This window comes from Pseudochaenichthys georgianus, unplaced genomic scaffold (genome assembly GCF_902827115.2).
Source record: "Pseudochaenichthys georgianus unplaced genomic scaffold, fPseGeo1.2 scaffold_744_arrow_ctg1, whole genome shotgun sequence".
NCBI lineage: Eukaryota > Metazoa > Chordata > Actinopteri > Perciformes > Channichthyidae > Pseudochaenichthys > Pseudochaenichthys georgianus.
Genome location: NW_027263295.1, coordinates 3,197 through 17,500, shown reverse-complemented (window position 1 = coordinate 17,500; position 14,304 = coordinate 3,197). Strand labels below are relative to the sequence as shown.

The 14,304-nt window shown below is 42.2% G+C and overlaps 1 protein-coding gene across 1 annotated transcript in view; it reads right to left on the bottom strand.

Annotated features, from left to right (window-relative positions):
• LOC117444184 (phospholipid phosphatase-related protein type 1-like) overlaps nt 1-12,549 on the bottom strand; it is a gene marked incomplete at its 3' end in the record, with an annotated part of 78,974 nt that extends 66,425 nt beyond the window's left edge. The window contains exon 1 of the mRNA XM_034079843.1: nt 12,430-12,549. Coding sequence (XP_033935734.1) covers nt 12,430-12,498 — 69 coding nt within the window. The remainder of the gene's footprint in view (nt 1-12,429) is intronic.
• Nucleotides 12,550-14,304: the final 1,755 nt, after the last annotated feature.

Genomic DNA, 14,304 nt, shown 5'->3' with positions numbered 1-14,304 from the left:
AACGTTTTCATACCAAGGACCACTTAACCAATAAAAAAACACTCGCGGACCACCAAAAATATCCAAAAACACATCGTTTTTCTAGAACAGATTATAAATCGCCTGAAAATGGTACAAACAGGTGGCAACATGTGTGACGAAGGTGTTGCCCTGGGCTTTATCATGCAATAGAAGGTGAAACTTAAGCCATTCCATTGCGGAGATATTCCCGCGAGAGTGCGGAAAACTTAAATGTATTTATTTATTTCAAATGTGAAATGTTACCAATATACTCACGGACCACTAGGGGGCGCTCAAGGACCACCAGTGGTCCGCGGACCACACTTTGAGAAGCACTGTCTACCACAACCATCAGCAACAAGTGGACATGGAGAATTACATTAACTACATGTTGCTACATCCACCGCGGGGCATAAACAGAAGGGCAACCATGGCAACCATGCTCGTGGGTCTTCTTCGCTGCTTTTGGTGTATTTTGTGGCGGAAGTACAGCGCCACTTACAGGCCAGGCATATGTACTACAGCGTCTCCAGCGCTTTCGAGCGGTCTCGTGTGAATGGAAGACTTTTTTGATATTGTATTCGGTTCGTTTGCGTTTCGTATGCGTTTGCGTGTAAATGGGGTCTATGAATGTATTTTACGTCAACCACATACCATATTTCGGGGAACCAGAAGTCATCAAATGCACCACTTTCTTAGGGGTCTAGCTTAATCATTCCAATTAATCTCCTAACCATAAATCATGTTTTAAATAAATCATAAATTGAGTCTGCAATCAGTTCATTGGGTATAAAACTGGATTAAGATAATCTGGGCCCAACATTACTGCCGACCATTTCCCCAGACTAAATGTAGGAAGGATTGAATCGGCAGAACATTCCTGTAGTCACACATAACCTCTTGTTGAACCATAGCTTGATATATTTATATATTTCTGCACCCCTCTGTCTTCTATTGTTGGTCAGTGAGCAGCTACTCATCCACTTCCCTCTCACAGATTTGTCAGTTTCCACTCCAGAGCGCCTTCTGGCCAAAAGCCTATTTCTCTAATATCAATGTATTAATAGTTCCCTGACATTGCTCACAGGGGAGCTCGGGCACTTCAGCGAGAGCCGGGGTTACTCAACATGTTGCGGGCTGTCAATCATCATCCTTTTAAGTGAATAAGTTGTTTGTGTTTAGGTTAGTTTTGCACACAAATACAATCATGGCTTTGGGCAGATTTTCTTGTCCTGAAGCCAGGTCAACAAAAGTCAGGGCAATCACAGAATATGCAGAGAAGTACGGAGCCCCCTAGGGGACATGGAGAAGATCTCACAAAACCCCGTTGCAGTTTGTAAACGGTCCCTAAGCACTCGTCTCCCTCCTCCAGCTGCAGATTGTGACCAATTCTTGATGTTTCGCTCGGATGACGGCGCGTATCGAACTGTTCTGATAAAAACGACTCTGTAGCTCGTTGTCTACCTTGCTATGATTGCAAAGTCATGTTGTTTGTATTTTTACAACGTTCATGAGTTATTGATCCGCGAAATTCGAATTTGTCAATAACTCAGCTCAGAGGGACGTGCATGTCCCCTCGCTCTGAGTGTTCTCTTGAGGTGTCTTCACTTATGTGAAACCCGTGCCTATTGCCAAGCACTGATGCTATATCTTTATATTTAAGGCCAAGCTCAAAGTAAAATCGATGAACCGCCCCATTGTTGTGGTTTCTGTGTTGCCGTAGCAGCCGACATATATATCTCGCAAAACTTTTTTTTTTTTTTTTTTTAAATAATTATTTGTTTCTTCTCCATGTCCCCTAGGGGGATCCGGAGAGAAGCCCAAATATCACCTGAAGGAAAAATCGAAATCATTATCGCCAAAGAGCGGTGCAATGAGGACATTCTTTAATAGGCCAATGCAGAGGTTAGCATCGCAAAGTCTACAGCCAATAAAAGCGATGCGGGTTTTTGAATATAATACGACAACCCAGTCTCACGGCATTTCGTGTTATAGTCACGAAATTAATTTGATCTATTGATTCATGTTCACCAACACGATTTTTGATTTTTCTTCGTGTCACATAGATGTATGTTTGGTGCCTGCACCACGTCTTTTTTTGTCCGGTCGGGTCTTGGAAGACCAGAAGCTGTGTGGTTCATAAAAACATGTTCTTACTCAATATCTTACCCTAAGCCTAAGCCTTTTATTTTAAATTGTATAATGTCGGAGATTTTTGTCGTCCGCGAGAAAAAGAAATGGCTCAGGGCCTCAGAATACTGAAACCTGTTTTAGTTTTTTTTTAAATGTTCCTTATAATTTTTTATTATTTGATGCAGGCACGAAACACACTACCAATAGAAATACATTTCTTTTAAAATCGTTCTGTGTGACACGAAAAAAATTCGAAAATCGTGCTGGTGAACACGAATCAATAGATTAATTTCGTGACTATAACACGAAATGCAGTGAGACTGTGTTGAATATGATATTTGCACGTTTTGTTCGTTGGGATAACCTCCACATAGTTACATCATTTTAATGCATCTCCAGAAGTAAAAAGCTACCTCACGTCACATGACATCGGTGAGGCTAATGTTTGGCTTGATGACGGTTTGTAGTCTCATTTAGCCACTAGTTAGTAGCCACTGTTTTTAATTTAAGCTACAGACATTCACCAGTGAGGTATTTACTGACGTCATAGAACAAAACGTGAACATTTCTTCAGCTTGTTTTAACTACAGACCTTATTTCAAGCTTCTAACTAAAAATCCATTCAAAAAAAGCATGAAGACAAGCGAACTAGAAGCGCTAAACGTTTACAAGGATTCCTTCCGTCATGTTCCATACTGTTGACAGCCACTAAAGCAATCAATAATCAGTGTTATCCGCATAGTGGCTCAGCGAGTCGCAGCTAAAAGCTCCAGGGTTAAAATCATGGATGCATAGGAGACATGATGTAGGTTATGCACATGATTTGGATTCACTGAACTGCCATTGGGGGTGTGATTGTGGATGTGTTTTGTGAGCAACACACTGGCAACCTTTCCAAGGTATTTCTTTGTAGAAACGTGTGTGTGAAACAGGGTGTCGGTGTGAAATAGTACCAACGCTCAGAAGCACATTTATTTCTGGATTTCTGGATAGCAGACATTCAAAGGGGGCCAAATTCACAATATTACTGAGAAGAAGCTTAATGGAGAGTAGCAGTGCATAATTAATCATTGATGCTGTGTTGATGCCTGTCCAGTGGCGAGCCGGCAGGGCCCTTCTAAACAATATTATCTAAAAACATTACATTTTTGTATTATTTAAAAAAAAGTGTTATATTTTTCATTAGTTTTACCAAAATAACTTGATGTAATTGTATTTAAAAAAACATTTCCAAAGAAATAAATCCGTCGAATCTGCCTATTCAGTTTCGGTTGGAATGTGAAGGGTTAAATGAAAGAAGCTCCTTTAGCCGTCTCTGCGAGTTCCTGTGAAGAGAGGAGCTGATCGGTGGTTCCTCTGTAATTCACAGAGGGCCCGCAACAGTAACTGAACGTAATGTCAAATAACAGTACAATTGACCAATCATATCTTCCCTCTCAATGGGTGGGTTTTATTATCGCGGACTTTATGACAAGTTCCGCCCGCTGTGAAGTTTAAGCATGTGTTATAACAACAGGTCAAGCTAGGGGGAAGTAGCTAATTAGCATAAGTTCGTTCATGATGGCTCACTCAGTGATAGTGATGACATCTTTGCGAAATTATTAACCGAGTCATTTTCAAGATTGAGTTACAATGATGGCTGGAGTGGCAAAGGATCAGCTGAATGACCCGCAAGTGCTTCATCCAGAAGGACGGGAGGATGGACTTTGTGTTTCAGGTGTATCAAAGGTAGGCCAAGTCATTTTCAATGCGGGCCGCCGTGCCGACTTCATTCATTTGTAATTGTTACTTGGCTGTGGGTGCCCTGTCATGAGAGGTGTTTATATAAATGGTGTTGTTCTGTGTGATAGAGGGTCGCTGTCATTGATGCGTTTTGCACCCGGGTCGCTGTTTTGATATTCCGCTGAGACGTCTCTTCAGAGGGGGGTCAGAGGGCCGAGGTCACGGGTGTCAAACTCAATTTCATCGCGGGCCACATCAGCATTATGGTTGCACTCAAAGGCCCGGTTGTAACTTTAAGACTATATAAAAATACATATATAAATATATCATATATATAAAATAATGTATTATATTACATAACTTCCTCTGCATTGGATTATTATCTGATAGGATAATAACTTCATAATTAACTACGTCTGAAAGCAGAAGTCTAGGGCAAATAATTGCAAGTCTCTTCAGTGCGTATGTCCCAAAATGATTTAAAAAGAAAAGCCAAATTCTGGAGAAAAAAGAAATAGAAGTGACATTTTGAAATAAAAATCTAATTCTGAGAAAAAGGAATTCTATGAAAAAATGCATATTTTGAAGAAAAAAAAGGCAAATTCTGAGAAAAAAGTCATATTTGAGATGCATTGTGGGACATGTAGTTTATGGGCAACGTGCTTCTGTAGCATGCAACCGTATAATAAACATATTATATTCTTTGCAAGCTCTTGTGGGGCCACATAAAATGAAGTCGCGGGCCGAATGTGGCCCCCGGGCCTTGAGTTTGACACCCCTGTAGAAAAGTCACAGCTCGCCACTGTCTGTACTTCACACGGTCTTATCAGCACAGATGACTAACCCGGACATTTTTCATCCCTTCAGTTTGTGATGATTTCCTCAGAGCTCCAGAAGCTTCTCCTCTGTCGACCAATCACAGCTTCCCTCTGCTATCCATGTGGGCATTGTCCACATTATTTATGTATTACATGTCTGATATATTTCATATGCAATGTAAAGTGCAATGAAATAAATAAATAAATGCAATGAATTATTATTACTATTATTATTATTAACTATTAATTATTATTACTATCCTCATCATAGTACTCAAGGTATTGACTTAACATATGGTTAACTTTATGCAAGACAGTATACATAACATTTGAGGGATTAATATACGTTTAATGATATTTCTTATATTCATACAAAATAATAATAACAAAAAGGAAACATTTAAACAAAAAAGAGTTAATTATTTAAATAAAAATGACATAATTACATGTTTTGAATAAAATGTCTTATTTAAAAAGAAATTATATAAATAAAGTTGGCCAACATTTCCAAGACTTGGCTGATTTTAGCAACTTTATAATCCCTCAACAAGCACTCTGTTCCCAGCTGTGTGCGTCACTTTATAGTGTCCCCTGGCTTCCGTTGTGTTTTGAACTTCTTGCAGCGTTTTATATTTGCATTGTTTCTGCCATTTTCTCATAATGGAAGTTTTTTGGGCACCTTTGCACGTGTTGACCTCCGAGGGTTTCCCACACATAGACTATACTTGGGCGGTCCGCCCAGGTATATTAACGGTCGCCCAAGTATATTTCGCGACCCATTTAGGTTTTTGTTTTTTTAATAATTTTTTTTTTTATAATTTTTTTATTCGTCCGTGACCACGACGCCATCTGCGATCGATTAACTTGTGGACAATGATCCCTCGCTCCCTTGCACTGATCTCACCTCCTTCTGGCCTGTTAAGTGGCCTGCCTCACAGGGTGACTGGCTGTCCACATGATGTGGCCTGCCGACATGGCCACTGTCATACAGATCATAAATCAAAGCCCTTGATTGGTCTCTGTGTGTCATTCAAGCTCGGGATAAGCTCAGCTCAGGTGAGGTAAAGGACTCTCTGAGTGTTTAGATAGTTAACTTAGTCTAAGTTCTCAGTGGGTCTCAAACGGTGTGGTCACCAGTTATGTAAACACATATTAAGGTGAAAAAAGGTAAGATACACTTTTAAAACGTGTTGAGAGAAAACTAGTCTTTGCTGCGGCCTCAAAGAGGAGCAGGGGGAGAGGGGGGAGACAGGAGAGGCTGATTCAGGAGCACAGACACACTCACAACTATAAATGAACCAAAAATAAATTAATAAACAAGTTTCAGTTTTTTTTCATATTGGAAATGGTATGTTATTGGTTATGGCCATGATTTCATGATTATTGAAATGTATACAGTTCTGTTTAATATAGGTGTTTCCATAGATCTAGTCTCTTTATTTTCCCCTAAAAATGCACCAGATTGATGCATTTAACTCCAAAATAAAAAATAAAATCTTACCGGGGGGCATGCCCCTGGACCCCCCTAGAGGATTTGAGGTCGACCCCCACTAAAAATCACATGGATAGGTTCCTAAATACATTTATAAATACATTTTTTTTTTTATGAAATAGTAACCCATTTCCATATGTTCATGTGTGGGTAGTAGATTTAAACTATAGGGCTATCATTATGGGCCCTGCCTGTACCTGTTCGCTCTGCCATCGCGTGAAGGGTCTGCTAACAAGCGACCAACAGAAAGGTTACTGTTGTTGCACATCACCTCACCCCCCCCCCCCCCGCTACCACCACCCCCCAAGTATATTTCAGATATGTGGGAAACAGATCAGTTAATGGACCAGCACCAGAGGTGTTCCCATACACACAGGCGTTGGAGCTGTTCTTCATGAAATCCCAGAAGGATGAAGTGCTCTGACAAACAGTGCCATCTTTGCGCAAAATGATTATACAGGAATGAAAAGTCAATAAATAAACATGTTGTTAAAACTTTTTTTTTTTTCGGGCACCCCCCCCCCCCCCTGCCCGCTGCCCGCTGCCACCACCCGCCCAAGTATATTTCAGATCTGTGGGAAACACTTTGTGTTTGAAATGTGCTCTCTGGCCTCGACCGCTTGCTCTCCATCCCAGAACAAATTCAATTCAAAACCTTTATTTATCCAGGTAAAATCCCATTGAGATCAATGATCTCTTTTTCAAGGGAGACCTGCAGCAGTAGGTTCCACAAGAAGACATAAAAACATAAACAACAGAACAACAAAAGGACATCATACAGCAAAATGTACAGGGATTACAACTTACATATTTAACCACATGTACAGGTACCAACAGCATCTGATTTTGTAGCATCCAACCAAGCTTTAAAAGATAGAAATACTCTCTCTCTTTGGTCATCTCACACACACACACACACACACACACACACACACACACACACACACACACACACACACACACACACACACACACACACACACACACACACACACACACACCATGTATACATCACTTCAGGGGACATTACATTGACTAACATGCATTTCCTGGAGACTTATCCTAACCTTAACCATAACCAACACATGCCTAACCCTTACCAAGTATTCACCCTAAAATTAATGATTCCCCTTATGGGGACCTCCAATTTGTCCCCATAAGGGAGGCGAGTCTCCACACTCGCCTGTGTAAACAGATTTAGGTCCCCACAAGTATAGTAATGCTAGGCTCCACACACACACACACACACACACACACACACACACACACACACACACACACACACACACACACACACACACACACACACACACACACACACACACACACACACACACACACACAATGAGATAGCGAGAGACCTGAGGGCTGCTGTGTGGGCGGCAGATGGCGGAGTGGCTTAATGGAGAGCTTTTACAGTGTAGCCTAACCGAAGGGAGCAGTGTTGCACAGACAGGATCCCATGGGAGGGTCAGAGTGAGTATCGTATCGTGTACGTCCTTCAGAGGACCCACAGAGGTGTTCAGGTGAAAGGTGACTACAGATACACCTCAATCTCTCTCAGGTCCAGTTTCCTTGCAGCTTGCACCAAACCCAGTATGTGCAGCGACTGCTGGATTTCAACAAGAAGGCCGTTCCCTGCTCTCGTGTTGATCATTCCTGAAATCTGATCCAAATAGTTTTCTCTCTTTATGACTTAGGAATCGATCCAAAGAAATGCGTCTAAGATAATCCGTTTCAGTTCATGATTGAAATTGTTTAATATGTCAAACAGGTTATTTGCTAGAACACACATGTTTGCCATTTTGCGCAGCTGAGTTTTCATTCCTCGCTGCACGCTTAGGAGCCTTCACAAGTAATCCTGACATGACCTTTGCTTCCCTCCCGTTTCACACATCACATGGAGCTTTACAACCAACGTATTATTAGATCACACAGAGAATGGGCCAGATGTCTCTCACGTGCCTCTCTGGACCTCCACAGTTCTCAATCATGACATAAAATGCAAAAAAGTGCCAATTCAAAATCTGTAAAATGTCGTTTTCTTTTGCAGACGCGCGGTTATAACAAAACTGAATCCAAACTAATGTAAACCCAACATGATGTAACATCTGCATCACATCAGCACCTGCTCTGATGCCAACAGCGTCTCCTCCCCTCTCTGTCACACATCAGTGCTCTGAACGCATAAACTCCAGCTGATGGTTGAGTGACTTCAAGCCGATGATCTCCTGGCCTGCTTGGTTCGTCTGACTGGATTACAGGCGGCCTGATTTCTTCACCAGTTATGAACGTTTCTCCACCTCAGTCACAATTCAGTAAAAGCCCTGGGACTTCCGCGGCCCTCTGACTCAGGTGTCTGACTGCTCTCACCATCCAGAGCATGCTTACCAAAAGGAGGGAAATGAAGTGTGTGTGTGGGGGGGGGGGAGGTTTCGGTTTGCCACAGAGGATGACCTTTGGTGTGATCTGTAGCTCAGAGCAGCTGCTGAAAATCCACTTCCCCCGACATCCGCAAACCACCTCAATGAATCATGCAGTTCATAAATACGCTGGGAAATGTTCAACACGCCACAAAACACACTGCAGCAGCTTCGCTAAAGCCCCGCTGCCCCCGGTGCGGCGGCGGCGGCAGGGGCAGTTCGCTAAAGCCCCCCTTCCCCCGGTGCGGCGGCGGCAGGGCGCGACGTGTGGCGCCGAGGGGGAATGTCAGCGACACAGGGCGTGTTTGCTGAGCTGTCCCAAATGCTCCTGTTCAGCCTGAAATATGTACCGCCGTGGCTCCAGCTGTGGAGATGCAATGCCAGGAAAGAGTACGAATCAAATCTCTAAGTCACAAAGGTTTCTATTCGCTGACAGGGCGGGCAACTGGAAAGATACATCAGGAGTCAAAGCCCAGAGAAACAGACTTCATGACTAAGACATTGTCACGATCTGTCTGTGTTCTGTCTTTGGTTTCATGTTTTATTTTGAAAAGTCTTCACCCGCTGTCTTTCCTGTTGGTCTCTGTCTGTTCCCCCCTCCCTGATTACCCGGTTGTGTTCACCTGGTGCCCCCGTGTTCTCCCCCCTCCTCACCTGCGTCTTGTTTCTGTGATTATTCCTGTGTGTATTTAAGTTCTGGTTTTTCTGTCTGTCCTTGTTGGTTCATTGTTTGTCTGTGACGGTGTTCACGGGGCAGTGTTCTGTGTGTCCGTGTTAACCAGGGCCGGCCCTCGGCATAGGCAGTATAGGCGAATGCTAAGGGCGCATCAACCCATAGGGGGTGCCGAAAATTGAAAAAAAGAAGAAGTTAGAACTAAAAAAAAATAATATCTTTTTTATTTCATAACACAATTTCCCGATTTTGGATCAACAAAGTACATCTTCTTATCTTATACTAACATAACTACGCCTATATTGCGTACAGCACCCATAAACTATGGCACACCCCCCCCCCCCAAATCAAGTTGAACTGCCCCAGTCCCAGTAAAAACCAAAGGTTTATGTGAAATTGTTCTTTTTTTGAAAGAATGGTTTTAGTGTGCAATTATAGGTTTTAATTTTGTATTTGTATTCATTTAAAATAAATCAAACTCCCAAAAAACGTACACAGCTTCTGTGTGCTTTTATTAACATTGGAATTTACTGTGTAAGCGGCCGCGAGGGGGAGAGCTTGAGAGCTCTCTCCTGAAAGACTGAGCGGCTCTGATAACCTCAGCTCAGTGAGGTAAAGGCACACTTTTATATGATCATTATAGTTATAACAAAATAAGAGAACAGGTGAAAAACAGGTATAAAATACTGACAGTACAAAAAAGTTGTTATTAATAAACAAGAATACAGTTTGAAAGGGGAGTGATTTGTAAAATATCCATAAAGAAAAAGAAAATCTGCTTACAGTTCTGTTTCATATGGGTGTTGAGAGATGTATCCATAGATCTCCTAATGTTGCTCTCAAAGTGCACCAGATTGATGCTTTTAACTTCAATATAAAAAAAAAAGTCTTCCCGGGGGTGGATGCCCCCGGACCGCCCTAGAGGAGCCCCCCCCACTTAAATCATGTTCAAATGGATAGGAAACTAAATACAGTTGCACACATCTTGTGTCAATATCTTTGTTTTTGTGATCATGCCACAACCATGCACGTGCGAATCATAGTGAGTGTCTGCATTTTGGGGGGGGGGAGCGCCAGCTAAAATCTTGCCTAGGGCGGCAAATTGGTCAGGGCCGGCCCTGGTGTTAACCTTGATATAAAGGTATGTTCAGTGTAATCTGCATTTGGGTCCTGCCTGCTTCGCTCACTCCTAACAGAAATACCGTGAGGCTCTTATATCATTATTGTTTTACAGCAACAGTACTGAATTCGTAGTGCTCTCAATTTTCTCCATATTTCATCAATCTTATATCAAAACATTTCAAGTATTTCCTCTTTCCGTGGATCTGCTGTGACCCAAGCTCTAGTCTTGTGTTGCAGTTTTTAAAAGGCAACCGGTAGATTAAAAACAGGGACAACAAAGTAAGTACCGTACTTTTCGGACTAGAAAGCGCACCTGCATATGAGCCGCAGCAGCTACATTGTCTGTCTGTCTTGCTCTCGTTCTGTCTCTCGGTTCCACTTTTACTTTGGCGCGCTACCTGTCTCACTCTTTTCCGGCCTCCAGCTTTTCCTGCTGGAGCCCGCTTAAAGGTGGGGGGCGCGGACCGGCCATAGAGCCCATAGCGTTAGAGGTGGTTAATGTTACCTGTAAAATCCATAGAGTTAGGAGGTTCCCTAGTGGCCGTTAGCTGTACAAAGAACATGGGGGAAAAAGTCGCGGCTTATAGTCCGAAAAGTACGGTATTATCATAATTAAATCTCCTGTTTTGCTAGCAAAGTAAAGCCATACCAAATGTCCTTTTATTGTTACATTTAAAGCTTTTATTGAGGTTTGTTAAAGAAGATGTGGATGTCTGTTGTCAGATGTTATGGTGTCTTCACCCTAACAGGCGTGAGGGCAGAGGCTACAGGTTTTTTTCCCACAGTGACATTTTGTCTTAGAAAGACAAAACACCGGCAAAGAGGAATTAACGCTAAATATTTCATCACATACGTAAAGATTGTGAATTGTTAGCACACGACCCGGCAGCAATCCTACGGAGCCACCACTGGAATCTCAACCAATATTAAAATACGAATCATATTAGTGTCGCTAAATCTTTATCTGTGCAGAAATACCAGCTGTAAACACAATGAACAGACACGCAAAAAGGAGACGAAGTTGCACAGCATTCAAATTAGATTTAGAGTTTAAATGTCAACACTATTAAACAACTGTCCGTCAACAACACCAATAGGTTCTCACCAACAACTCATCAAATGCAGACGCTTGATAAGGAATCAGCATCTTTTTAAGATATTGAGTACTGCAACAGGATCATTTCGAATTTGAATGTCAACGCTGTGATTTCAATTTCGTAGCTTTGAAGTTTTGGGTGCAGTCGTGATCATATTTTATTCCATTCTATTTCAATGTAAATACTGCTATATATAATTTTATAGTTTAAAATATATTTTATTATAGTTTTCTTAAAATAGTGTTTTTTATTTTTGTTTTACTTTTATGTATGCCCCACGACATCAAGTCAAATTCCTCGTAGGTCTCAACGTATGGTCTCAACCTACCTCAGTGTTTCCCCTACCGTTGTCTTGACGTTTATATGGGCCCCGCCAACGGAGCCCCGCCAACGGAGCCCCGCCAACGGAGCCCCGCCAACGGAGCGCCGCCAACCGAGCCCCGCCAACGGAGCGCCGCCAACCGAGCCCCGCCAACCGAGCCCCGCCAACGGAGCGCCGCCAACCGAGCCCCGCCAACCGAGCCCCGCCAACCGAGCCCCGCCAACCGAGCCCCGCCAACCGAGCCCCGCGGCCCCCCCCCTGAAATTCAAGGTGTTTAAAAAATATATATATATATTATATAGCACCAAATTGCAAATAATCTATAACTACTGTCACTTTTCACATTGAACATGTGCTCTTTTATTAAATAAACTAAACGCTTTTATTCTAAGTTGTGAGTTTAGTGTTTTTGACCCTAAGAAACACTGATGCATTAATCAATAACAATAATCCACAGCTCCTCTCTGCTCCAGAGGATTTAAATATATCCCAATGCCGCCATGTTGGAAGAGGACAGTCAGTATTTTCCCAACATAATGGCAGCATTGTTTAAAGATATTGAGTACTGCGTTAGGATACTTCCGAACGTGAATGTCAATGCTGTGAAGTCACACTCATGTCTCTTACCTCCACAAACAGGAAGCAGGGGACGATGGAGCTGCTGCTCTTCACTCCCGGCTTCTCCTCCACAGCCATCCCTCTCTCTGTGTCTCTCCGAGCGTCCCTCTGTCCGGCTCTCTGTCTCCTAATCCTGAAGGAAAGAGGATAAAGCAGGTCAGTCCACTGGTCCTGCCCCAAGTGTGAGATTAAGTGAAATCCAATCAACACTAACGAGCTTCGAGGGGCTTTCCTTTGGTTACTATCACCCTTTATGAACACACAGTTAGAAATACACGACATGTACATTTAACGTGTTGAGACTGTAAGTGTAAATATGCACATTGAATGTTATCTCGTTGCACTGTCATCGCTACTACCTCTGCTTTTACCACTCTTATCTATTTTTCACCGCAGTGAGAGTTACCAAAGACATGTCGTTGTACTTTGTATGATGACAATAAAGATGTATTCTATATTCTAGGGGTGTAACGGTTCACAAACATTTTGGTTCGGTACGTACCTCGGTTTTTAGGTCACGGTTCGGTTCGGTACGTTTTCGGTACAGCAGAAAAAATTATCACAAAACATAACATATTTTTTTTTAATTATTATTAAACTGTGAATAATGTATTCACTCAAATAAATACAAAATATAATAAAATAAACATTAAGGTGCAGCATTTCGATGAACTGAAATAATCTGTATTTGAACTTTACTGTACTAGTACTCACAAAACATAAACTATTAGTTTATGGTTTTTAATTATTATTAAACTATGAATATTCACTCAAATAAATATAAAATATAATAAAATAAACATTAAGGTGCAGCTTTTCGATTAACTGAAATAATCTGTATTTGAACTGTACTGTACTAGCACCTAAGCAGCCAGTTAGACATAATGACTTGCTTGTCATTGTATTTTCATGTTGTTTGAAAGAAAGATGAACTTGTCCACATTGCTTGCCGAAAGGGCAGATCAGCTGGCACTAGCAATGTCTCCTGCTGTGGAGAACACCCTCTCGCTAGGGACAGAGGTAGTAGCAGATACAGCCAGGTAGCGCTTTGCTACCATGGCAACATAAGGATATTTGCCGTTTGTAATAGCTTTGGCTCGGTCTGAAGTTTTTGCGAGTGGTGGAGGCTTAAATGCTAGCGGGAGTTGGGTTTGCACTTCAGTCTTTTGGTACCGGTGATATTCACGTTCGGGTGATGCCTTTTCAAGAGTGTGCAAGTTTGATGTATTGCCAGCCGCGTAACCAATGTTAGTTGAACAATGCCGACAAACAGCGTTGGTTCGGTCCACCTGTCTTTGTCCGTCATCCTTGTTCGTAACTGCGAAACCAAAATGTTCCCAAACCGGACACTTCAATGATTCTGGAGGATTTTCGAGCTCAACTTTATCTGCGTTCGCCATTTCGACAGTTCCTCAAATTACTGCCAACATTTGAACGCATCCCTCTGACCAGCTCGTCCAATGAAATGACTTGCTCGCTCTATGACGCGTTGAACACAATGGGAGCAAATTACTCTGAATGCTGCGACGCAGCACCTGAGAATGCTTCCAAGAAGTTGTTCACGTTCTCATTTTTTTACGTTTAACGTTATATGCGTTCGGTACACTTCGAAGGGCCCGTACCGAATAATTTCGGTACGGGTACGTGTACCGTTACACCCCTACTATATTCTATTCTTATCTTTTATCCGGAACGATCAAACTGCTGTTACATTTGTAAACGTATCTACTGCATAAGCTACATCCATACATATTCAATACTCACACAAAAAGTGAACTCATGTTGTAGCACTGGGAGCGGTGTGCCTTCTACAGTTTACTGTTGCATTCATTTAAATTGCTTTTCTTATTTTGAATGTGTATGCATCATGCATCGGAGCAGCCC